The sequence below is a fragment of the Heterodontus francisci genome, chromosome 8 (genome assembly GCF_036365525.1).
Source record: "Heterodontus francisci isolate sHetFra1 chromosome 8, sHetFra1.hap1, whole genome shotgun sequence".
Taxonomy (NCBI): Eukaryota; Metazoa; Chordata; class Chondrichthyes; order Heterodontiformes; family Heterodontidae; genus Heterodontus; species Heterodontus francisci.
Window position 1 is genome coordinate 22,746,488 of NC_090378.1, and position 26,248 is coordinate 22,772,735.

General features: G+C 44.3%; 1 protein-coding gene across 6 annotated transcripts in view; it reads left to right on the forward strand.

Annotated features, from left to right (window-relative positions):
* Positions 1 to 26,248, forward strand: part of rpap2 (RNA polymerase II associated protein 2) — a 158,117-nt gene that overhangs the window by 2,589 nt on the left and 129,280 nt on the right. For all 6 annotated transcript variants that reach the window (XM_068036774.1, XM_068036775.1, XM_068036777.1 and 3 more), the window contains exons 3-4: positions 19,225 to 19,323; positions 22,437 to 22,502. In XM_068036774.1, the coding sequence (XP_067892875.1) occupies positions 19,225 to 19,323; positions 22,437 to 22,502 (165 nt within the window). The remainder of the gene's footprint in view (positions 1 to 19,224; positions 19,324 to 22,436; positions 22,503 to 26,248) is intronic.

The following is a 26,248-nucleotide window of genomic DNA, read 5'->3' on the forward strand; positions in this document are numbered from 1 at the left end:
ACTCCCTTGCCCGTTGCTCATAGTCCTGCAAATATTTATTCAAGTATTTATCCAATTCCCCTTTCAAAGTTGTTATTCAATTGGCTTTCATCTTTCAGGCAGTGCATTCCAGGTTATCATAATGCACTGCATTTAAAAAAACTTCCTCATTTCACTTCTGGTTCCTCTGCCAAATACCTTAAATCTACGTCCTCAGGGAGCAGTTTCTTATTTACTGTATCAAAACCCTTCATAACTTTGAACACCTCCGTTAAATTTCCCCTTAAGTTTTTCTCAAGGAGATCAATCCCAGCTACTCTAGTCTTTCCACATAACTGAAGTCCCTCATCCCTGGTATCACTGTAGTAAATCACCCTCTAAACGGCCTTGACATCCTTCCTGAAGTGTGGTGTCCAGAATTGGAAACAATACTCCAACTGAAGCATGACCTGTGATTTATAAAGTGTTTGCATAACTTACTTGCTTTTATACTCTGTGCTGCTGTTTATAAAGCCAAGGAAGAGCCCTTATTCTTTAATAGCCTTCTCAACTTGTCCTTCCAATCTCGAAGATTTGTGTACATACACCCCCAGGCCTCACTGCACTGTTCCTTCATCCCTTTAAAATTGTACCAGTTAGTTTCTATTGCCTCTCCTCATGCTTCCTATCAGAATGAATCATTTCACACTTCTCTGTATTGAATTTCATCTGCCATTTTCCTGCTCATTTCACCAGTCTACGTCCACCTGAAGGCTGTTACAGTGTTCACTATTTATTACATTTCTAATTTTCTTGTCATCTGCAAACTTTGTAATTAAGCTTGGTGTACCCAATTCCAGCTCGCTAGTATATCAAAAAAGCAGTGGTCCCTGGGGGCGTCACCACTGTATACTTCCCTTCAGTATGAAAATCTACTCTCCTTTCTATGTCTTAGCCAATTTTGAAATCACGCTGCTCTGCCCCTTTAATCCCATGGCCTTCAATTTTGCTAACAAGTATTTAACCCATATTTTTCCAAACACCAAATAATTTTGTCCCCGACTATTGACCCTAAAAGTTCCCTCACCACCGATATTAGGCTGACTGGCATAGACTCGATGGGCCGAATGGCCTCATTCTGTGCTGTAAATGACTCCATGACCTAAGATGCATCCCATCCAGACCAGGTGACTTTTCTGTTTTGAGTGCTGCCAACCTATTAAGTCGCTTCTCTGTTTTTATCCTATTCAATTTTCTACTACATTCTCCTTTGCTGTAAACATTGGTAGCATCTTTTTCTTTAGGGATGGCAGATGCAAAATACTCATTTTGGTACCTCAGCCATGCCCTCTGCCTGCACAAGAAGGTATCTCTTTTTAGTCCTTTCCTTTGACTACTCTTTTATAGACATATAAATATTTAAGCAAAAAGATTTTTGGGTTACCTTTTCTTGTTATCCACTAATCTATTCTCATTCACTTTCTTTGCCCCCGCACCTTATTTCCTTTTTTAATTCTCTATGTTCTGTATTCAGTTTGGTTCGCTAATGTGTTATGCGCCTGACATTTATCATAAGCCTCCCTTTTCTGTAACACAAACAAGAAATGCTGGAAATACTATCAGGTCTGGTAGCATCTGTGGAGAGAGAAGCAGAATTAACGTTTCAGGTCAGTGACCCTTCATCAGAACTGGCAGATATTAGAAATGTAAAAGGTTTTAAGCAAGTAAAGTGGGGGTGGGGCAAGTGATAACAAAAGAGAAGGCATTGATAGGACAAGGTCACAGAGAATAACTGACCAGAAGGTCATGGAGCAAAAGCAAATGGTATGTTAATGGTGTGCTGAAAGACAAAGCATTAGTACAGAGAGGGTGTTAATGGACAGAATACTGAACAGCCTGGCCCCAAGCACAAACATGAACAAAACAATGGGTAGGCACAGTAGAAACAAACCAAACAAACTAAAATAAAATAAACACAAAGAAAAAATAACTACAAATAAAAATGGGGGCTTGTCATGCTCTGAAATTATTGAACTCAGTGTTTAGTCCGGCAGGCTGTAGTGTGCCTAATCGGTAAATGAGGTGCTGTCCGTCGAGCTTGTGTTGATCACTGGAACGCTAAAGCAATCAGGACAGAGATGTGAGCATGAAAGCAGGGGGGAGTGTTGAAATAGCCAGCAAGCGGAAGCTCGGGGTCATGCATTCGGACTGAATGGAGGTGTTTTGCAAAGTGGTCACCCAGTCTGCGTTTGGTCTCACCAATGTAGAGGAGACCACATTGTGAGCAGCGAATACAATACACTAAATTGAAAGAAGTACAAGTAAATCGATGCTTCACCTGAAAGCTCCCTTTTCTGTTCTATTTTGATCTCTATCTTTAGTCCTCCAGAAAGCTTTAACTTTGGATGCTCTTCCTTTTCCCCCTCATGAGAATTTGTCTAATCTATAATCAAAATATCTCCTCTTTCAAGGCCTCCCATTGCTCATTTCTTGTTTTACCTGCCAACTGGGCCAGATTCCCTTTCAATTTACTGAAATTAGCCCTCCAGGTGTGTATTTTCACAGTTGATTATTCCTTGTCCCTTAAGTGTTATGAACAGCTGCAGCTGATCTTCCTTAGAGCATGTTGTGTTTGTATTTACTGATTTAGTTCAGCCTGCTAGTACTGCCAGGTTCAATAACTCCAATAGGAAACTTCACTTATCTCTTTCTTTTACCTCTCCCCAACAAGACTGAACTGGTTTTCTAAGTTCAGAAATTTTAAGTTATTCTTAAAACTGGTGGTGACTGTTTGACTAACTGAAACTTTAAAAATTACTTAAAATTAATCTTGTATTTGTATGCAACTCAAGGGCATCCAAAGTATAGCCTGTGGCCGTGTGCATACGAGCTTGCAGATTAGGAGCAGGAGTAGGTCACTCAGCCCCTCAAGCCTGCTCCGCCATTCAATGAAATCATGGCTGATCTGATTGTAACCTCGACTCCACATTCCCGTCTACCCCCGATAACCTTTCACCCCCTTGCTTAGCAAGAATCTATCTACCTCTGCCTTAAAAATATTTAAAGACTCTGCTTCCACTGCCTTTTGAGGAAGAGTTCCAAAGACTCACGATCCTCAGAAAAGATTTCTCCTCATCTCCGTCTTAAATGGGCGCCCCCTAGTTCTAGATTCTGCCACAAGAGAAAACATCCTTTCCACATCCACCCTGTCAAGACCGCTCAGAATCTTTTATGTTTCAATCCAGTCGCCTCTTACTCTTCTAAACTCCAGTGGATACAAGTCTAGCCTGTGCAACCTGTCCTCATAAGACAACCCGCCCATTCCAGGTATTAGTCTCAGTCACAAGTCCCACAGTCGTGCCTGCAAAGCCTGTGCAATTTAGTTCTATTTGCACTAAGTTTCTTACTTGGTTCATCACATTTTAATTTTGCAGACCTATAGGTTTGCAAAAGACTGTTGTCTGATTTAGGTTTAACAACCAACGAGAACACCAAGATCTGTTAATGTCAGCTTGATGTATGAAAATTATTGCACTAGAAACCAATTTTATAAAGCTCCAAGTTGCCAACAAACCAGCCACCCATGCTTGAGGTCAGGTCGAACAGTAAGCAAGGTATGGGAGCCTCCATTCTTTACGCTGGCAGTTCTAAGGTGAGAATCTGAAACCTGGATGAGATCCTGTGTATCTACATGTGATTTTTCTTCCCATCACAACATTACTGCTCCAGAAGAGTCCATCAATCCTCAAAATCGGTTTTAATTTTGAAATATTGCAGGTTTTCAACAGAACAGCAAAGGACGGAAGGACTGCAAAATATTGGACTTGCATTGTCTAAAAGTTTTTTCAGCTGCATATTTAAACTTCAGTCAGTATTGAGCAACTTGTGGATGATGGAGCTGGAAGTAGCAGCTTAGAGTAGGTGTAGTAATTTTGAGAAAGACAGGCTGGATGGGTTGGAGATTGGAAACAGTGGTGATGACAAAACTGTGGTTGATTCTCAACTACCCTCTAAAATGGTTTAGCAAGCCACTAAATTGTATCCAACCACAACAGAAAATTCGGGAAAAAAATAAAACTGGACATACCACCTGGCGTTGACCTAGGTACCGGAAATGACAACACACCCTGCAAAGTCCTCCTTACTAAATCTTGGGACTTGTGCCAAAATTGGGAGAGCTGACCAACCGACCAGTCAAGCAACAGCCTGACGTAGTCATACTTACTGAATCATACCTTGCAGCCAATGTCCCAGACTCCTCTATCACCATCCCTGGGTATGTCCTGTCCCACCGGCAGGACAGACCCATCAGAGGTGGCGGCACAGTAGTATACTATACGGGAGGGAGGGAGTTGCCCTGGGAGTTCTCAACATTGTCTATGGACCCCATGAAGTCTTATGGCATCAGGTCAAACATGAGCAAGAAACCTCCTACCATCCTCCCTCAGCTGATGAATCAGTACTCCTCCAAGTTGAATACCACTTGGAGGAAGCACTGAGGGTAGCAAGAGCACAGAATGTACTCTGGGTGGGGAACTTCAATGTCCATCACCAAGTGGCTCAGTAGCACCACTGCTGACCGAGCTGGCTGAGTCCTGTAGGACATATCTGATAGACTGGGCCTGCGGCAGGTGGTGAGGGAGCCAACAAGAGGGGAAAAAAACCTGATTGGCCTCGCCCTCGCCAATTTACTTGTCGCAGATGCATCTGTCCATGACTGTATTGGTGGTAGTGACCACCGCACAGTCCTTTGGAGACGGAAATCTCGTCTTCACCTGAGAGTACTGTCCACGTTGTGTGGCACTATCACCATGCTAAATGGGATAGATTCAGAACAAATCTAGCAGCTCAAAATTCGGCATCCATGAGGCGCCGTGGGCCCTCAGCAGCAGCAGAATTGTATTCCACCATAATCTGTAATCTTGTGGTGTAGCATTTCCCCTCACTCTGCTGTGATAGAATCCATGTTTGCAAAGCTTTTTTTAAGACCCTAACTGAGAGGGAAACTGGAATTGAAATGGAAACTAGAGTTGAAACTGAAACCTAAACTGAAACAGAAGCTGGAAAAACAACTTCAGGTTACTGGGGAAAACTGACACTGGTTAGAACCAGATAAAAGGAGACAGAATCCTCCCCAGATCAGGCAGACCAGGCAGGAATGGAGCATCGGCAAGCAGACGAAAGTGAAGACAGAATCCAGGAGCTGCTTCTGTTACTTAAAGTAGCTTACTAACCAGATCCGGCCATACAGTGCACAGGTTGTCACTGAAGGACTCGGAAAAGGGAAGACAGGTAAATTCATACCATCAAGACTGTTGTGAGCAGAGCTGAGGAGGTTCTGGAGCAGTGCGCCTTGTGGTGAAGACTGCACCCTTGGAGTTCGGATAGAGAAAGAACTGCTGCCGGTAGAAGAACAGCAGTTAAATACAGTCAATCGATGGATTAAATTCTTTGTTTCGTCTCTGCAGGGATCATAGGGCGGCACAGTGGCGCAGTGGTTAGCACCGCAGCCTCACAGCTGCAAGTACCCGGGTTCGATTCCGGGTACTGCCTGTGTGGAGTTTGCAAGTTCTCCCTGTGTCTGCGTGGGTTTTCCTCCGGGTGCTCCGGTTTCCTCCCACAAGCCAAAAGACTTGCAGGTTGATCGGTAAATTGGCCATTATAAATTGTCACCAGTATAGGTAGGGAAATATAGGGACAGGTGGGGATGTTTGTTGGGAATATGGGATTAGTGTAGGATTAGTATAAATGGGTGGTTGATGTTCGGCACAGACTCGGTGGGCCGAAGGGCCTGTTTCAGTGCTGTATCTCTAATCAAATAATAGTACCATTACCATCAAGCTAGGGGATCAACCCTGGTTCAATGAGGAGAGCAGGAGAGCATGCCGGGAGCATACCTAAAGATGAGGTGCCAGCCTGGTAAATCTACGACACAGGACTACATGCATGCTAAACAGCAGAAGCAGCATGTAACAGACAGGGCTAAGTGAACCCACAAGCCATGGATCAGCTCAAAGCTCTGCAGTCCTGCCATGTCCAGTTATGAATGGTGGTGAACAACTAAAGGACTAATGGGATGAGAAGGATCCACAAACATCCACATGCTCAATGATGAAGTCATTGCAAAAGACAAGGCTGAAACATTTGCAACCATCTTCAGCCAGAAGTGCTGAGTGGGTGATCCATCTCGGCCTCCTTCTGAGGTCCCCGTCATCACAGATGCCAGTCTTCAGCCAATTTAATTCACTCCATGTGATATCAAGAAATAGCTGAAGGCACTGGATACAGCAAATGCTATGGGCACTGACAAGATCCCGGCTGTAGTACTGAAGACTTGTGCTCCAGAACGAGCTACACCCCTAGCCAAGCTGTTCCAGTACAGCTACAACACTGGCATCTACCTGACAATGTGAAAAATTGTCCAGGTATGTCCTGTCCACAAAAAGCAAGACAAATCCAATCTGGCCAATTATTGCCCCTTCAGTCTACTCTCAATCATCAGTAAAGTGTTGGAAGGTATCATTGACAGTGCTATCAAACGTCACTTGCTCATCAATAGCCTGCTGACTGACACTATGTTTGGTTTCTGCTGAGGCCATTCAGCTCCTGACCTCATTACAGTCCGGGTCCAAACATGGACAAAAGAGCTGAATTCCAGAGTTGAGGTGAGAGTGACTGCCCTTGACATCAAGGCAGCATTTGAGCAAGTGTGGCACCAAAGAACCCTAGCAAAATTGAAATCAATGGGAATCGGGGAGAAAACTCTCCATTGGTTGATGTCATATCTAGCACAAAGGAAGATGGTTGTAGTTGTTGGAGGCCAAACATCTAAACCCCAGGACATCACTGCAGAAGTTCCTCAGGGTAGTGTCCTAGGCCCAACCATCTTCAGATGCTTCATCAGTGACCTTCCCTCCAACATAAGGTCAGAAGTGGGAATGCTCACTGATGATTGCACAGTGTTTAGTACTATTCGCTTTCCTCAGATACTGAAGCAGTCTGTGCCCACATAAAGCAAGACCTAGACAACGCCCAGGCTTGGGCTGATAAGTGGCAAGTAACAATTGTGCCGTGCAAGTGCCAGGCAATGACCATCTCCAACAAGAGAGAATCTACCATCTCCCCATGACATTCAGTGGCATTACCATCGCTGAATCCCCCACTATCAACATCCTAGGGGTTACCATTGACCAGAAACTTAACTGGACCAGCCATCTAAATACAGTGACTATAAGAGCAGGTCAGAGGCTGGCAATTCTGTGGGGAGTAACTCACTACCTGACTCCCCAAAGTCTGTTCACCATCTACGAGGCACAAGTCAGCAGTGTGATGTAATCTCCACGCCTGGATGAGTGCAGCTCCAACAATGCCCAAGAATCTTGACAACATCCAGGGCAAAGCAACTTGCTTGATCACCATCCCATCTACCACCTTAGACCTTCACTCCCTCTACCACTGGTGTCTAGTGGTAGCAGTGTGTACCATCTACAGGATGCAGTGCAGTAAATCACCAAGCCTCCTTCAACAGCACCTTTCAAACCCCCTGCCTCTACCACCGAGAAGGACAAGGGCAGCAGACACATGGGAACACCATCTCTTGCAAATTCTCCTCCAAGCCACACGCCATCCTGACTTGGAACTATATCGCTGTACATTTGCTGTCACTGGGTCAAAAATCTGGAATTCCCTTCCTAACAGCACTGTTAGTGTATCTACACCAGATGGACTGTAGCAATTCAAGAAGGCACCACATCACCACCATCTACCCTGGGAGTCCTCAACATTGACTCTGGACCCCATGAAGTCTCATGGCATCAGGTCAAACGTGGGCAAGAAAATCTCCTGCTGATTACCCCCTGCCACCCCCTCCCGGGTGATGAGTCAGTCCTTCTCTATGTTGAACACAATTTGGAAGAAGGACTGAGGGTAGAAGGGGCACAGAATGTACTCTGCTTGGGGGTCTTCAATGTCCATCACCACTGACCGAGCTCTAAAGGACTTAGCTGCTAAACTGGGTCTGTGGCAGGTGGCAAAGGAACCAACAGGAGGGAAAAATCTACTTGACCTCGTCGTCGCCAATCTATCTGTTGCAGATGCATCTGTCCATGACAGTATTGGTAGGAGTGACCACCACACACTCCTTGGAGACGAAGTCCCGTCTTCACGTTGAGGATACCCACCACCATGTTGTGTGGCACTACCACTGTGCTAAATGGGATAGATTTTGAACAGATCTAGCAATTCCAAACTGAGCATCCATGAGCTGCTGTGGGCCATTAGCAGCAGCAGAATTGTATTCAACCACAATCTGTAACCTCATGGCCTGGCATATCCCCCACTCTACCATTGCCATTAAGCTGGGGGACCAACCACTGGTTCAAAGAAGAGTGCTAGAGGGCATGCCAGGAGCAGCACCAGGTATACCTAAATGAGGTTCCAGCCTGATGCTGCAACACAGGACCACTTACATGCCAAACAGTGGAAGCAGCATGCGATAAACAGGCCTAAGCAATCCCACAACCAATGGATCAGATCTAAGCTCTACAATCCTGCCCATCCAGTCGTGGATGGTGGTGGACAATTAAACAACTAACTGGAGGAGGCGGCTCCACAAATATCCCCATCCTCAATGATGAGGGAGCCCAACACGTCAGTGCAAAAGACAAGGCTGAAGAATTTGCATCCATCTTCAGCCAGAAGTGCCGAGTGGATGATCCATCTTGGCCTCCTCCTGAGGTCCCCAGCATTACAAATGCCACTGTTCAGCCAAACAATTCACTCCTGGTGATATCAAGAAACGGTTGAAGGCCCTGGCAACATTCTGGCAATGTTACTGAAGATTTGTGCTCCAGAATGAACCGCGCCCCTAGCTAAGCTGTTGCAGTGCAGCTACAACACTGGCATCGACCGGGCAATGTGGAAAATTGCTCCAGGTATGTCCGGTACACACACAACAGGACAAATCTAACCCAGCCAATTACTGCCCTGTCAGTCTACTGTTGATCATCAGCAAAGTGATGGAAGGGGTCGTCGACAGTGCAATCAAGCGGCACTTTCTCAGCAATAACCTGCTCACTGACGCTCAGTTTGCGTTCTGCCAGGAGTACCTGACCTCATTACAGTCTTGGTCCAAAACATGGACAAAAGGAGTGAACTCCAGAGGTGAGGTGAGAGTGACTGTCTTTTGCATCAAGGCACCATTTGACCAATTATGGCATCAAGGAGCCCTAGCAAAACTGGAATCAATGGGAATCGGGGAAAACTCTTAGTTGATTGGAGTCATATCTAGCACAAAGGAAAATGGTTGTGGTCGTTTGGAGGTCAATGATCTCCGTCCCAGGAAATCACTGCAGGAGTTCCTCAGGGTAGTGTCCTAGGCCCAAACATCTTCAGCTGCTTCATCAATGCCCGTCCCTCCATCATAAGGGCAGAAGTGAGGATGTTCGCTGATTGTGCAATGTTCAGCACCATTCGTGACTCCTCAAATACTTAAGCAGCCTGTGTCCAGATGCAGCAAGACCTGCACAACATCCAGGCTTGGGCTGATGTGTGGCACGAGTGTTACTTGCCACTTAAGTGCCAGGTAATGACCATCTCAAACAAGAGAGAATCTAACCATCTCCCCTTGACATTCAGTGGCATTACCATCGCTGAATCCCCCACTATCAACATCCTGGGGGTCACTATTGACCAGAAACTGAACTAGACCAGCCACATAAATGCTGTGGCTACAAGAGCAGGTCAGAGGCTGGGAATCCAGCGGCGATAACTCGCCTTCTGTCTCCCCACTGCCTGTCCACCATCTACAAGGCACAAGGATCAATGTGGTAATCTATGTGTGGAGCCACGGGAAATGGGCGAGGTCTTAAATGAATACTTCTCGTCTGTATTTACCGTGGAGAAGGTCATCGAAGCTTGTGAGTTCAAGGGAGGGAACAGCGATATCCTGGAACATATCAACATTACAAAGGAGGAGGTGTTGGAGGTTTTGAAGTGCATTAAGGTGGATAAATCCCCAGGGCCTGACCAGGTGTATCCTAGGATGCTATGAGAAGTAAGGGAGGAGATTGCTGGGGCCCTGGTAGAGATTTTTGTATCCTCGTTAGCCGCAGGTGAGGTACCGGAAGACTGGAGGATAGCTAATGTTGTGCCTTTATTTCAGAAGGGCAGCAGGGATAAGCCAGGGAACTACAGGCCGGTGGGCCTTACATCAGTGGTGGGAAAGTTATTGGAAGGGATTCTGAGAGACAGGATTTATATGCATTTCGAAAGGCCAGGTCTGATTAGGGATAGTCAGCATGGCTTTGTGCGTGGGAAATCATGTCTCACGAATTTGATTGAGTTTTTTGAGGAGGTGACCAAGAGGATTGACGAGGGCAGGGCGATGGACGTTGTCTACATGGACTTTAGCAAGGCCTTTGACAAGGTCCCGCGTGGCAGGCTGGTCCAGAAGGTTCAAACACATGGGATCCGGGGTGAGCTAGCCAGTTGGATACAAAATTGGCTTGGTGATAGGAGGCAGAGGGTGGTAGTGGAGGGTTGTTTTTCAGATTGGAGGCCGGTGACCAGTGGTGCGCCACAGGGATCGGTGCTGGGCCCTCTGTTGTTTGTCATGTATATTAATGACTTGGATGTGAATGTAGGGGGCATGATCAGTAAGTTTGCAGATGACACCAAAATTGGTAGTATAGTGGACAGTGAAGAAGTTTGTCTAAGGTTACAACAGGATATAGATCAACTGGGAAAGTGGGCAAGGGATTGACAAATGGAATTTAATGCAGACAAGTGCGAAGTGATGCATTTTGGGAAGTTAAACCAGGGTAGGACATATACAGTGAAAGGGCCCTGGGGAGTGTTGTTGAGCAGAGAGACCTTGGGGTGCAAGTACATAATTCGCTGAAAGTGGCAACACAGATAGACAGGGTGGTGAAGAAGGCGTATGGCATGCTTGCCTTCATCGGCTGAGGCATTGAATGCAAGAGTTGGGACGTCATGTTACAGTTGTACATAACGTTGGTTAGGCCACACTTGGAGTACTGTAAAGATGTGATTAAGCTAGAGAGGGTGCAGAAAAGATTCACAAGGATGTTGCCTGGTTTGGAGGGCTTGTTTTATGAAGAGAAATTGGATGGGATGGGTCTGTTTTCCCTGGAGCGAAGGAGGCTGAGAGGGGACATGATAGAGGTATATAAAATTATGAGAGGCATAGATAGGGTAGATAGCCAGAGTCTGTTTCCCATGGTAGGGGTGACTAAAACTAGAGGGCATAGATTTAAGGTGAGAGGGAGGAAGTTTAAAGGGGATCAAAGGGGTAAATTTTTCACACAAAGAATAGTGGGTATCTGGAATGAGCTGCCAGAGGAGGTGGTGGAGGCTGGAACAGTAGCAACATTTAAGAGGCATCTGGACAGGTACTTGAATGAGCAAGGCATAGAGGGATATGGAATTAATGCAGGCAGGTGGGATTAGTATAGAGAGGCAATATGGTTAGCATAGACGTGGTGGGCCGAAGGGCCTGTTTCTATGCTGTACGACTCTATGACTCTATAAGTCAGGTGTGTGATGGAATACTCTCCACTTGCCTGGATGGATGCAGCTCCAACAACATCCAGGACAAAGCAGCCCACTTGATTGGCACCCCATCCGCCACCTTCAACATTCACTCCCTCCACCACTGATGCACAGCGGCTGCAGTGTGTACCATATACAAGATGCACAGCAGCAACTCACCAAGACACCTTCGATAGCACCCTACTATCTAGAAGTTCAAGGGTAGCAGATGCATGGGAACGACACCACCTGCAAGTTCCCATCCAAGCCACACACCATCCTGACTTGGAACTATATCGCCGTTCCTTCACTGTTGCTGGGTCAGAATCCTGGAACTCCCTTCTTAACAGCAGTTTTGATGGACTACACCCCAAGGACTGCAGCAGTTCAAGAAGACAGCTCACTGCCAGCTTCTCAAGGGCAATTAAGGATGGGCAATAAATTCTGGCCCAGCCAGTGACACCCAATCCTACGAACAAATATTTTTAAAAATCTCGACGGAAACTAGTGATGGGCAACAAATTCTGACCTTGCTAGCAGCACTTGCATCCCATGAAATAATAAAGGAAAAATAGCTTTTACTATCGTGTGTAGATATTCACAAGGTTTTCAGTTAGGATTTTGATGGTGTCCTGTTGGGTATCACTACCCATATAAAATACTTGTTTTGTTTCACTATTTTTCATTTTTCCCCTTTTTCATTTTTCTTTCACTTTTATTTCCTCCTAACTCTACAGACTGCACAAAAAATCCATTTTGTGCTAATTGAGGCAAAGCATACCCATGACAATGAAACTTTGTGACCTGACTATAGAGCAGTTTCACTCTCCCAAATGAATATGGATAAACTATGTCTTCATTGGCAAGGAAATCAGTCTCGGCCTGAAATATAAGTGAGAAATAGTTGTACCATCTTAAGAGTATTGGGCTCTCTGTGCTATAGACGTGTTGAATGCATTCCAGGCTCCTAGTGACAAGGATTCAAAAATGGTGCAGACAGAATACCAACAATGTTATAGCATAGAAACAGGCCACAGTGAATTGTCTCTAAGTGTTTTTCCTCCATAAGTCACCTTGCCTATTGTCGCCCTCCGGGTCGCTCCTTCCAACTTCTTCCTTAATGCTCTTTCAAGCAAATATCTAATTCCCATTAAAACCTACTTGTGGACACTTTTAGCTGTGATTGTAGCAGAGAATTCTGCATTCTCAATTCTCCATCGTCCATGTAACCTCCCTTTAATTCTTGAGATCTTAAATTTGTACCCTCTTGCAGACTCATGCAAGCAATGTATCAATACTTATCTTGTCATAAGAGGAGTTAATCTTGATCTTTATTGAGCTGCCTTTCAGTCTTCACTCATGGAAAAAGCGCCAACTCATTGAGGTTCTGTTTATAACTGGATCCTCTCATCCCTAGTAATATGCTAGCCAATCAGTGATGCACCTTTTCATTGCTGTTATGTGGTGCATGAAACTGGCCTAACTGGGGTCAGATGAAAGTTCATTATGTTATTGTGTTCATATTTTATGCCTCTTGATACAAAACAAAAAAACTCACTTTTTTAAATGGCATATACTTTGACTGCTACCTTTTTAATGACCAGTGTATCTCCACACAAGGTCGCTGTGCTCCAATTAAAATGTTACCATTTAGGGTATCTTATTTTATTCATCCAGAATATACCACTTTGCATTTCTCTACATTGAACAGCACTTGCTGTGCTTGCTAGCCTATCTATATCCTCCTCCAGTCTGTCTTAGTTCTCATTACGCTCCCCACCATAAACCTCAATTTGGTGTCATAAGTGCATGCTCGTTTTGTTCTATCAATTCCTAATCTAACTTTTTTGTGTATAATAAACCCAGACCACTGTAAAATCTTGCTGATAACGTTATAATCTGGAAAACTTCCTTTTACTTCCCTTTTGCTTTCTGCTTACAATCGACTCTATCCATGTGTTTTTTTTTTTCTCATTTTCTTAATTCCATGTCATAAGTCTCCTCTGTGATACCTTGTTGGATGCTTTTAAAAATCCATATGAACTGTATCCATTGCATTTCTTTTTTATTGTCTGTTACTTCTTCAAAGACTTCTATAAAGTTGGTTAAATCACAATCTGTCCTTTAGAAATCTGTGCTAAGTGGCCCTGATCATGTTACCCAAGTGCTGAACAATTTAATTCTCTATAATAGACTCTTCTAGCTTACTTAAAAAAAATTTTTACTGAAGTATGACCAACTAGTTTGCAATTTTTCATGATTCTCTAGATCATTGTCCCTATAGTTCCTCTACCTTACATCTGAGTAACTTCTTTAGTACTGTTTGATGTTTAATGACCTCCACTAGTTCTGCACCTCTCTCTACAATCCTAATATAAGTCATCTCTGAAAACTGAGGGGCAAGTACTTAATTAATCTCTGCCGTTTCAAGTTTACCATTTCATCTCTTCAGTCCTACTCCTACCTTGACCATCTTCTTACTGCTAATGAATCTTTACAAAGCATTTTGATTTCTGTGTTTTGTACTAATTTTTTCTCATAGCCTAATTGTTTCTGGCTTTCATTTTTAATTTTGATCTGAGCTTCCTATTCATTCATGAGGCATCAGATTTTAGTACATATCCTCCTCCTTACAGGACTGTAATTGAACTGTACCCTTTACATGCCCTGTTGAAATATTTTCCATTGCTGGTCTTCGGTTTAATTTGGCATGGTCCCTTTTATCATGAAAATTTGCTTTTTTCTCACTCAGATACCCTTGTTGGCTTTTCTTTTCCCTTTTATTCTTGCATAGAACCTAATTATTTTGCGGTCATTATTTCCTAAATACTCCCCTACTTTGAGGTCACCTTCTTGCTCCACCTCATTACCCAGAACAGGAGAGGCAAAATACCCACTGAATGAGTGCATTAAAATTACTAAAACCTCTAAGTATGCACAGCAAAATGTTCATTGGATCTATTGTGTAAATGAAATAATTTTGTTGTTTGTGGCAAATGTAAATGTTGTCTTTTTATAATTTGGGACCTAACTTCTAGAACTAACTGCAAACTGAAATTTAGAATTTTTTAAATATGATTTTGCATTAAGGCTCTAATGCACTTATTGTATGTCTTTGCAGACATGTGTGTAATTTGTCCCCATTTACATACAAACGTACGAATTAGGAGCAGGAGCAAGCCACTTGGCCCCTCGAGCCTGCTCCGCCATTCAGTAAGATCATGACTGATCTGATTGTAACCTCAACTCCACATTCCCGTCTACCCCAATAACCTTTCACCCCCTAGCTTATCCTTATCAAGAATCTATCACCTCTGCCTTAAAAATATTCAAAGACTGCGTCCACCATCTTTTGAGGAAGAGAGTTCCAAGGAATCACAACCCTCAGAGAAAAAATTTCTCCTCATCTCTTAAGTGGCTGACCCCTTATTTTTAAACAGTGACCCCTAGTTCTAGATTCTCCTACAAGAGGAGACATCCTTTCCACATCCGCCCTATCTCGACCCCTCAGAATTTTGTGTGTTTCAGTCAAGTCGCCTCTTACTCTAAACTCCAGCGGAAACAAGCCTAGCCTGTCTGACCTTTCCTCATAAGACAACCTGCCCATTCCAGGTATTAGTCTAGTAAACCACCTCTGAACTGCTTCCAACGTATTTACATCCTTAAGGAGACCAATACTCTACACAGTACTCCAGATGTGGTCTCACCAATGCCCTGTATAACTGAAGCATACCCTCCTTCGTTTGTATTCAATTCCCCTTGCAATAAATGATAATCTATTTGCTTTCCTAATTACTTGCTGTCCCTGCATGCTAACCTTTTGCAATTCATGCACTAGGACACCCAGGTCCGTCTGCGTCCCAGAGCTCTGCAATCTCTCGCCTTTTAAATAATATGCTGCTTTATTCTTCATGTCAAAATAGACAATTTCACATTTTCCCACAATATACTGCGTTTGCCAGTTCTTTGCCCACTCACTTAACCTACCTGTATCGCTATCTAGCTACCTCACGTCCTCTTCAGAACTTACTTTCCTACCTATCTTTGTGTCATCAGCAAATTTAGCAACCATACCTTTGGTCGCTTCAAGTCATTTATATAAATTGTAAAAAGGTGAAGCCCCAGATCCCATCATGTTAAATTCAATTAATTTTGGGGCGGCGCAGTGGTTAGCACCGCAGCCTCACAGCTCCAGCAACCCGAGTTCAGTTCTGGGTACTGCCTGTGCGGAGTTTGTAAGTTCTCCCTGTGACTGCGTGGGTTTCCGCTGGGTGCTCCGGTTTCCTCCCACAGCCAAAGACTTGCGTATTGATAGGTAAATTGGTCATTGTAAATTGCCCCTAGTGTAGGTAGGTGGCAGGGAATATGGGATTAATGTAGAATTCGTATAAATGGGTGGTTGTTGGTCGGCACAGACTCAGTGGGCCGAAGGGCCTGTTTCAGTGCTGTATCTCTCTATGACTCGATGACACTCGTTACATCTTGCCAACCAGAAAATGACCCATTTATGCCTACTCTGTTTCTTGTTAGCCAGCCAATCTTCTGTCCATGCCCAAAAGTTATCCCCTACACAGAGCTTTTTTTTTCCCATAATAGCCTTTGATGTGGCACCTTATCAAATGCCTTCTGAAAATCTGTGCAGTACATCCACCAGTTCCTCTTTATCCACAGCACGTTACTTCAAAGAACTCCAATTAATTGGTTAAACATGATTTATCTTTCACAAAACCATGTTGACTCTGCCTGATTACATTGAATTTTTCTAGGTGCCCTGCTATAATGTCTTTAATAGCTTCTAACATTTTCCCAATGACATATATTAAGCTAATTGGCCTGTAGTTTCCTGCTTGCTGTCTCCCTCCTGTGTTGAATAAAGTAGTTACATTGGCTATTTTCCAATTTAACGGAACCTTCCCAAATCTAGTGAATTTTGGAAAATCAAAACCACGCATCAACTATCGCTCTAACCACTTCTTTTAAGACCCTAGGTTGAAGTCCATCAGGAGCCGGGGACTTGTCAGCCCGCAGCTCTGACAATTTGCTCAGTACCACTTCCCTGGTGATTGTAATTTTCTTGAGTTCCTCCTTGCCTTCCATTTCCTGATTTAAAGCTATTTCTGGGCTGTAACTTGTATTCTCTATAATGAAGACCGATGCAAAATACCTGTTCAATTCATCTGCGATCACCTTATTTTCCCTTATTAATTCCCCAGACTCACTTTCTACAGGACCAATACTCACTAACTTTTTGTTTTGTAAATATCTGTAGAAACTCTTTATCTATTTTTATATTTCTCGCCCGTTTTCTCTCGTACTCTAATTTTTCCCTCCTTAATCTTTTAGTCTTATATTCTGTCTAATCTTCTGACCTGCCACCATCTTTGTGCAATTATATGCTTTTTCTTTAAGCTTAGTACGATCTAACATTTTGAAGTAACCACAGATGGTGGGTCCTCCCCTTGGAATTTTTTTTCTCATTGGAATGTATCTATTCTGTGTATTCTGAAATATCCCCTTAAATATCTGCCACTACATTTCTATTGACCTATCCCTTAACCTGCTTTGCCAGCTCACTTTTGCTAGCTCTTCTTTCATGTCCTCATAATTTCCCTTATTTAAGTTTGAAATACTAGTCTTAGACCCACTCTTCTCTCCCTCAAACTGAATGTAAAATTCAATCATATTATGATTGCTGCTGCCGAGGGGCGCTTTCACTATGAGGTCATCAATTAATCCTATCTCTGGTTGACTCCAGAACATGCTGTTCTAAGAAACTATCCCAAAAACATTCCATGAGCTCCTCATTTAGGCTACCTTTGCCCATCTGATTTTTCCAATCTATGTATAGATTAAAATTCCCCATGATTATCGTCATACCTTTCTGACAAGCACCCATTATTTTTTCCTTTATTACCCCATCCTACTCTGTAGTTACTGTTAGGGGGCCTGTACACCACCCCCACAAGTGACTTCTTGCCTTTATCATTTTTCATCTCTACCCAAACCGCTTCTACATCCTGGTTTCCTGACCTTGTGTCATCCCTCACTATTGTGCTGATACCATCATTGATTAACAGAGCCACCCCTCCACCTTTTCCTAGCTTCCCGCCTTCCTAAATGTCATGTACCCTTCTATATTCAGGTCCCAATCTATGCCATCCTACAGCCATGTCTCTGTGATGGCTATCAGATTGTACTTACTTATTTCTATTTGCGGTATGAGTTCATCTGTTTTGTTTCAAATGCTACGCGCATTCAGATACAGAGCCTTTAGTTTTGTCCTTTTATAATTTTTGTAACCGCTAGCTTTGTCTACTGATTTACTCTTCAATTTGTGCTCACTGTACCTTCCTGTCATGATCTGTTTATCTTTTCCCATATTAATACCTTTCTCTCTTTCCTTGTCTCTGCTCTTTGATTTACCACATCTTCGCAAATTTGACCCCTTGCCCCCACTAAAACCCCCTCTACTTCCCTAGTTAGGTAACTCACTATAACACCGGTCCCAGCACGGTTCAGGTATAGACCAGCCCAATGGTACAGCCCCCACTTTCCCTCGTGCCCCACAAACTGGAACACACTTCTACCACACCAGTCTTTGATCCACGCATTCATTTGGCTAATCTTATTTGCCCTATTCTAATTTGCATGTGGCTCAGATGATATTCCAGAGATTATTACCTTTTGAGGTTCTGCTTAATTTGGTGCCTCGCTCCTCATACTGACAGTGCAGAACTTTTTCCTTGTCCTGCCTGTCGTTGGTACTTACATTTACCATGGCAATTGGATCTGTCCCTCCCACTGTAAGATCTTCTCCAGCCCTGAGCAGATGTCCGAACCCTGGCACAGGGCAGGCAACACAGCCTTCTGGACTCTCACTCTTTGTTGCGGAGAACAGTGTCAATCCCCCTCACTCTACTGTCCCCTGCTACCACTACTTTCTTTTTTGCTCCTCCTCTTGAACGGCTTCCTGTACCATGGTGCCATGGTCAGTCTGCTCATCCACACTACAGCTTTTGTCCATACAAGCTGCAAGAACCTTGAACTTGTTGATCAATTGCAAGGGTTGAGGCTCCTCCACTCTCACCTTCTCAATCCCCTTACCTGCCTGACTCGCCATCACACCCTCCTGTCCCTGACCAAAACAGATGACCCTATCCAAAAGGGTGTGACTGCCTTCTGAAACAAAGTGTCCAGGTAACTTTTCCCCCCCCCCCTCCACCACCCCCCCCCCCCCCCCCCCCCCCCCCGTCCCATCACAGTGCCTCGAGCTCGGCCTCCAGCTCAATGACTGAGCTGAAGCTCCTCGAGCTGCAGAGACTTACTACTGACGTGGTTGCCATGGATTGCTGTGGCATCCAGGAGCTCCCACAAGCTGCAGCCGCGACACATCACTTGTCCTGCCATCTTTATTGTGTTAATTAAATTAACTTTATTTTCTCAATTAATTTATTATTCCCCTCCTTACCGAACTCCCTCACTTACCAAACTCCCTTCTTCACACACTGTGCCCTCCAGCAGCACTCCATGCAGACAAGCAGCACTGAGAGTCCCCTGAATTTATACTCTCTGAAAACAATGATGTGTCAGCTTTGCTAGAGCTCAGAAATAAGTTTAAGATAGCTACCTAATTAACTAGCTCAAGCTACTCTGAGCTTGTATACCCCTGTTTAAAATTGCAAGAAACCTAACTTGCCTCTTTCTGTTCTAATTTAGATAAAGTTTATTACTCCAGTCCACTATCAGGATGTTGTGGAAGAGCGTTCCATCATCAAACAGTGTGGCTATCCTGTTTGTCAAAATAAGCTTGAGAATGTAAGTTTGTTGCATTTATTTTGAATTAATTCCGGGAGTTGTTTGTTTATTTATTTAGAGATACAGCACTGAAACAGGCCCTTCGGCCCACCGAGTCTGTGCCGACCGTTAACCACCCATTTATACTAATCCTACACTAATCCCATATTCCGACCACATCCCCACCTATCCCTATGTTCCCCTACCACCTACCTACACTAGGGGAAATTTATAATGACCAATTTACCTATCAACCTGCAAGTCTTTGGCTGTGGGAGGAAACCGGAGCACCTGGCGAAAACCCACGCAGACACAGGGAGAACTTGCAAACTCCACACAGGCAGTACCCAGAATTGAACCCGGGTCACTGGAGCCGTGAGGCTGCGGTGTAACCACTGCGCCACTGTGCCTGCAGGTTAATGTTCTATAATTCAATACTGAAATACAGAGTTGTTTGTATTGCTCATAGTAAGACGTTTGTAGGAAAAATAAGCGTTAGTAAATCATGTATTTTGATTCTTTATTACTTCTCTGAAAATAAAATGAATCAAAAGATGAATAAGTTCCACTTACAGCCTTTGTTCTTTTGACAAAGTGAAGTGACTGGAGGTTCAAAGATCCCTGATTATTTTTTTATTCGCTTATGGGATGTGGGTGTCGCTGGCTAGGACAGCATTTATTGCCCATCCCTAATTGACCATTTCAGAGGGCATTTTAAGAATCAACCACATCGCTGTGAGTCTGGAGTCACATGTAGGCCAGACCAGTTAAGGACGGCAGATTTCCTTCCCTAAAGGGGCGTGAGTGAATCAGAAGGGTTTTTACAATAATCGACAATGGTTTGTTTTCACCATTAGATTTCAAGCCCACATCCTCAGAGCACTAGCTGGACTCTAGCCCAGTGACATTACAACTACGCCACTGCCTCCCCTGATTGGAGCTGATGGCACAATTTGGGGAATAATTTAAAAGAGGCAATTTAAAAAAAAAGTGAGACTTAAGGTGACCAAAAATATTAAACATTGTGGTTGTTGGTTAGAATAGATGTGCATAATGCTAGTTTTGAATCATTTGCTCTGCTTAAAAAGGTAGTCTATCTTTCTCTTTAAAGAAAGCACCATCTTACAATCATACAACACAGAAAGAGGCCATTTGGCCCATCATGCCTGTGCCAGCTCTTTGAAAGAGCTATCCACATTCATCCCACTCTTCTCTTTCCCCATAGCTCTGCAAATTTTTTGTCCCCAAGTGTATCTATCCAATTCCCTTTTGAAAGATGCTGTTGAATCTGCATTCACTACTCTAAGGTGGTGCATTCTTAACAACTCACTGCATTAAAAAAAAAAATTCTCATCTCCCCTCTGGTTCTTTTCCCAATTATTTCTGCTTACTGATCCTCCTGCGAGTGGAAGTGATTTCTCCTTATTTACGTGATCAAAACTCTTCATAATTTAGAAATACTTTTATTCAATCTCCCCTTAACCACCTCTGCTCTAAGGAGAACAATTCCACCTTCTCTGGTCTCCCTACATAATTGAGGTCTCTTATCCCGATACTATTCTTCTCGGGAGAATAATGTTTGTTCCAGGTATTTTTTTTCTTTCTCTTTTCCCCGTCTCATTGTGAAATTTATCTCTCTCTAATTTTAGAGGTCATAGAGTTTTGCAGCACAGAAGCAGGCACTTCGGCCCAAAGCGTCTGCGCCGACCATCAAGCACCCATCCAATCTAATCCCATTTTCCCACACTTGGCCCATAGCCTTGTATGCTATGGCGTTTCAAGTGCTCATCTAAATACTACTTAAATGTTGTGAGGGTTCCTGTCTCTACCACCCCTTCAAGCAGTGTGTTCCAGATTCCAACCGCTGTCTAGGTGGAAAAAAAAATCCTGAACTCCCCTCTAAACCTCCTGCCCCTTACCTTAAATCTATGCTCCCTGGTTATTGACCCCTGTGCTAAGGGAAAAAGTTTCTTCCAAACTATCCTATCAATGTCCCTCATAATTTTATATACCTCAATCGGGTCCTCCCTCAGCCTTCTCCGCTCCAAGGAAAACAACCCCAGCCTATCCAGTCTGTCTTCGTAGCTGAAATGCTCCAGCCCAGGCAACATCCTGGTGAATCTCCTCTGCACCCTCTCCAGTGCAATCACATCCTTCCTATAGTGTGGCGACCAGAACTGTACACAGTACTCCAGCTGTGGCCTAACCAGTGTTTTATACAGCTCTAACATAACCTCCCTGCTCTTATATTCTATGCCTTGGCTAATAAAGGCAAGTACCCGTGAATTTTCTTTCACTGTCTCATGAACTTTTACATAGAGCGTCCCTGTACATCTTGGAGCACCTTCATCCAATTTTGTACCTTTTTTGATTAATTTGAAAGCAGATCTGATGTGACTTGGCCACAAAGGAGGGGGAAAAAAATTCAGTTCAGTATTGTTTCACACATCATCAATAGAAAAATTTCCAACGCCCATTCAGTTCACATTGCCTGAGGTCACTCCACAGTTACAGCCTCATTGGAGTGAATAAAAATACTGCAATAGGCAATAGATGTGCCTTATAACAACATAAGTCACTGAAGTAGCTGAGGAGGTGGCTGGTATGTTGTCTTTTCCAATAAGATGCATTATTTTCCCCCTGCAGATGGGGAGAGCACCATGAACAAAGAATATGCCCAAGTCATTTTTTTGTCTATTCCCACCTCGCTCTTCCCATCACTTCCTCTTGTCTTGCAGGCATCAATTCCTTGCTGTGTTATGGTTCAAAGAGCAGCAGTTGTGTTCTGCTACATCAGCCATTCTTCATGTCTGGGACATGAATGGTGACTGTAAAGACATAACATCTGAACTAATCTTGCCATTTTACAACTGTTTACTTCCAGCCAAGATTGCTGGTTAGCAATTGAGTCAGAATTTTGGCAGTTTTTTTCTCCCCTTCCCTAGGGGGTTTTAAGGGTAATCACAGCAACCACCTCTGGTTCATATTAGATAACTGTGTAGACTGGAAATTGAATCTGAGACCTTCTTGATCAATATAACATGGCTTCTATTTGTGTTAATCATCTGAACCATTTTGCAGTCTTGTTGCAGATTTTGATGTAATCTGTTTTTTTTCAAATGTATTCGTTTTAGGTACCGAAACAGCAATACAAAGTATCTACCAACACCAATCGAGTTTATGACATTACAGAAAGAAAGGCAAGGACTTTTTCAAAATTTTTCTGGTTGTATTTAATATTTGTGTTGAGCGAATGTATTTTTCATACTGTGAGGTTTATGCATGATAGTTGGGTTTGCACCTTACTCTGGATTCAGCACTGCATGGAAATTCTTCCTGTGTTTAACTAATTGCTTCAACTACTCCCAAACTGGGGAGTAATGAATAGCAAATATATTGGACATAGCTCCAAAAGAAACCTGGTAAATATTGTCCTTATGCCTGTGGTTCTAAGAAAGTTAATTTAATAATACATTATAAATGTTGCTGATATTGGCACAAATAACACATGAATGCTATTATCACTAAGTAAATATTCAAACTGTTACTGGGCTAGTGATTTAGAAGCTGGGCTTATAATTCAGAAAAGGTGTGCTCAAATCCTATCATGGCGGTTTGAGAATTTGAATAGAGTATTAAAAAAAAATTGGAAATGTAAAGCTGATAGTTTTAAAATAAAACTGATCACGCAGTTGTCATAAAACCCCGCTGATTCACTGAATTTCCCTTAGGGAATTTTTTTTATTTTATTTATTTAGAGATACAGCACTGAAACAGGCCCTTCGGCCCACCGAGTCTGTGCCGACCATCAACCACCCATTTATACTAATCCTATACTGATTCCATATTCCTACGACATCCCCATCTGCCAGGGTTTGGGGCCGACCATGACTCATGGCCCTCCTGCCTTGGGCGCTATGGCGTTGGAAGGATGAATGAGAACGGGCAGAGACTGCTTGAGTTGTGTACCTATCATAACCTCTGCATCACCAACTCGTTCTTTCACACTAAACCCTGTCACCAGGTTTCATGGAGGCACCCAAGATCACGTCGTTGGCACCAGCTAGACCTCATTGTCACAAGGCGAGCCGCCTTAAACAGTGTTCAAATCACACGCAGCTTCCACAGTGCGGACTGCGACACCGACCACTCCCTGGTGTGCAGCAAGGTTAGACTCAGACCAAAGAAGTTGCATCATTCCAAGCAGAAGGGCCACCCGCGCATCAACACGAGCAGAATTTCTCACCCACAGCTGTTACAAAAATTTCTAAATTCACTTGTAACAGCCCTTCAAAACACTCCCACAGGGGATGCTGAGACCAAGTGGGCCCACATCAGAGACGCCATCTATGAGTCAGCTTTGACCACCTACGGCAAAAGTGCGAAGAGAAATGCAGACTGGTTTCAATCTCATAATGAAGAGCTGGAACCTGTCATAGCCGCTAAGCGCATTGCACTTTTGAACTACAAGAAAGCCCCCAGCGATTTAACATCCGCAGCACTTAAAGCAGCCAGAAGTACTGCACAAAGAACAGCTAGGCGTTGCGCAAACGACTACTGGCAACACCTATGCAGTCATATTCAGCTGGCCTCAGACACCGGAAACATCAGAGGAATGTATGATGGCATGAAGAGAGCTCTTGGGCCAACCATCAAGAAGATCGCCCCCCTCAAATCTAAATCGGGGGACATAATCACTGACCAACGCAAACAGATGGACCGCTGGGTTGAGCACTACCTAGAACTGTACTCCAGGGAGAATGCTGTCACTGAGACTGCCCTCAATGCAGCCCAGCCTCTACCAGTCATGGATGAGCTGGACATACAGCCAACCAAATCGGAACTCAGTGATGCCATTGATTCCCTAGCCAGCGGAAAAGCCCCTGGGAAGGACAGCATTACCCCTGAAATAATCAAGAGTGCCAAGCCTGCTATACTCTCAGCACTACATGAACTGCTATGCCTGTGCTGGGACGAGGGAGCAGTACCCCAGGACATGCGCGATGCCAACATCATCACCCTCTATAAAAACAAAGGTGACCGCGGTGACTGCAACAACTACCGTGGAATCTCCCTGCTCAGCATAGTGGGGAAAGTCTTTGCTCGAGTCGCTCTGAACAGGCTCCAGAAGCTGGCCGAGCGCGTCTACCCTGAGGCACAGTGTGGCTTTCGTGCAGAGAGATCGACTATTGACATGCTGTTCTCCCTTCGTCAGATACAGGAGAAATGCCGTGAACAACAGATGCCCCTCTACATTGCTTTCATTGATCTCACCAAAGCCTTTGACCTCGTCAGCAGACGTGGTCTCTTCAGACTACTAGAAAAGATCGGATGTCCACCAAAGCTACTAAGTATCATCACCTCATTCCATGACAATATGAAAGGCACAATTCAACATGGTGGCTCCTCATCAGAGCCCTTTCCTATCCTGAGTGGTGTGAAACAGGGCTGTGTTCTCGCACCCACACTTTTTGGGATTTTCTTCTCCCTGCTGCTTTCACATGCGTTCAAATCCTCTGAAGAAGGAATTTTCCTCCACACAAGATCAGGGGGCAGGTTGTTCAACCTTGCCCGTCTAAGAGCGAAGTCCAAAGTACGGAAAGTCCTCATCAGAGAACTCCTCTTTGCTGGCGATGCTGCTTTAACATCTCACACTGAAGAATGCCTGCAGAGTCTCATCGACAGGTTTGCGGCTGCCTGCAATGAATTTGGCCTAACCATCAGCCTCAAGAAAACGAACATCATGGGGCAGGATGTCAGAAATGCTCCATCCATCAATATTGGCGACCACGCTCTGGAAGTGGTTCAAGAGTTCACCTACCTAGGCTCAACTATCACCAGTAACCTGTCTCGAGATGCAGAAATCAACAAGCGCATGGGTAAGGCTTCCACTGCTATGTCCAGACTGGCCAAGAGAGTGTGGGAAAATGGCGCACTGACACGGAACACAAAAGTCCGAGTGTATCAGGCCTGTGTCCTCAGTACCTTGCTCTACGGCAGCGAGGCCTGGACAACGTATGCCAGCCAAGAGCGACGTCTCAATTCATTCCATCTTCGCTGCCTTCGGAGAATACTTGGCATCAGGTGGCAGGACTATATCTCCAACACAGAAGTCCTTGAAGCGGCCAACACCCCCAGCTTATACACACTACTGAGTCAGCGGCGCTTGAGATGGCTTGGCCATGTGAGCCGCATGGAAGATGGCAGGATCCCCAAAGACACATTGTACAGCGAGCTCGCCACTGGTATCAGACCCACCGGCCGTCCATGTCTCCGTTATAAAGACGTCTGCAAACGCGACATGAAATCGTGTGACATTGATCACAAGTCGTGGGAGTCAGTTGCCAGCATTCGCCAGAGCTGGCGGGCAGCCATAAAGACAGGGCTAAATTGTGTCGAGTCGAAGAGACTTAGTAGTTGGCAGGAAAAAAGACAGAGGCGCAAGGGGAGAGCCAACTGTGCAACAGCCCCAACAAACAAATTTCTCTGCAGCACCTGTGGAAGAGCCTGTCACTCCAGAATTGGCCTTTATAGCCACTCCAGGCACTGCTTCACAAACCACTGACCACCTCCAGGCGCGTATCCATTGTCTCTCGAGATAAGGAGGCCCAAAAGAAAAGAAAGAAAGAATACTGATTCCATATTCCTACGACATCCCCATCTGTCCCTATATTTCCCTACCACCTACCTATACTAGGGGCTATTTATAATGGCCAATTTACCTATTAACCTGCAAGTCTTTAGCATGTGGGAGGAAACCGGAGCACCTGGAGGAAATCCATGCAGACACGGGGAGAACTTGCAAACTCCACACAGGCAGTACCCAGAATTGAACCCTGTCGTCCTTACTTGTTCTCGTCCCATACTAATGTGGTTGACTTAACTTCTCCGAAGGGCAGCTAGCGATAGGTAACAACTGCCAACCCTACCAGCGATGCCCTCATCT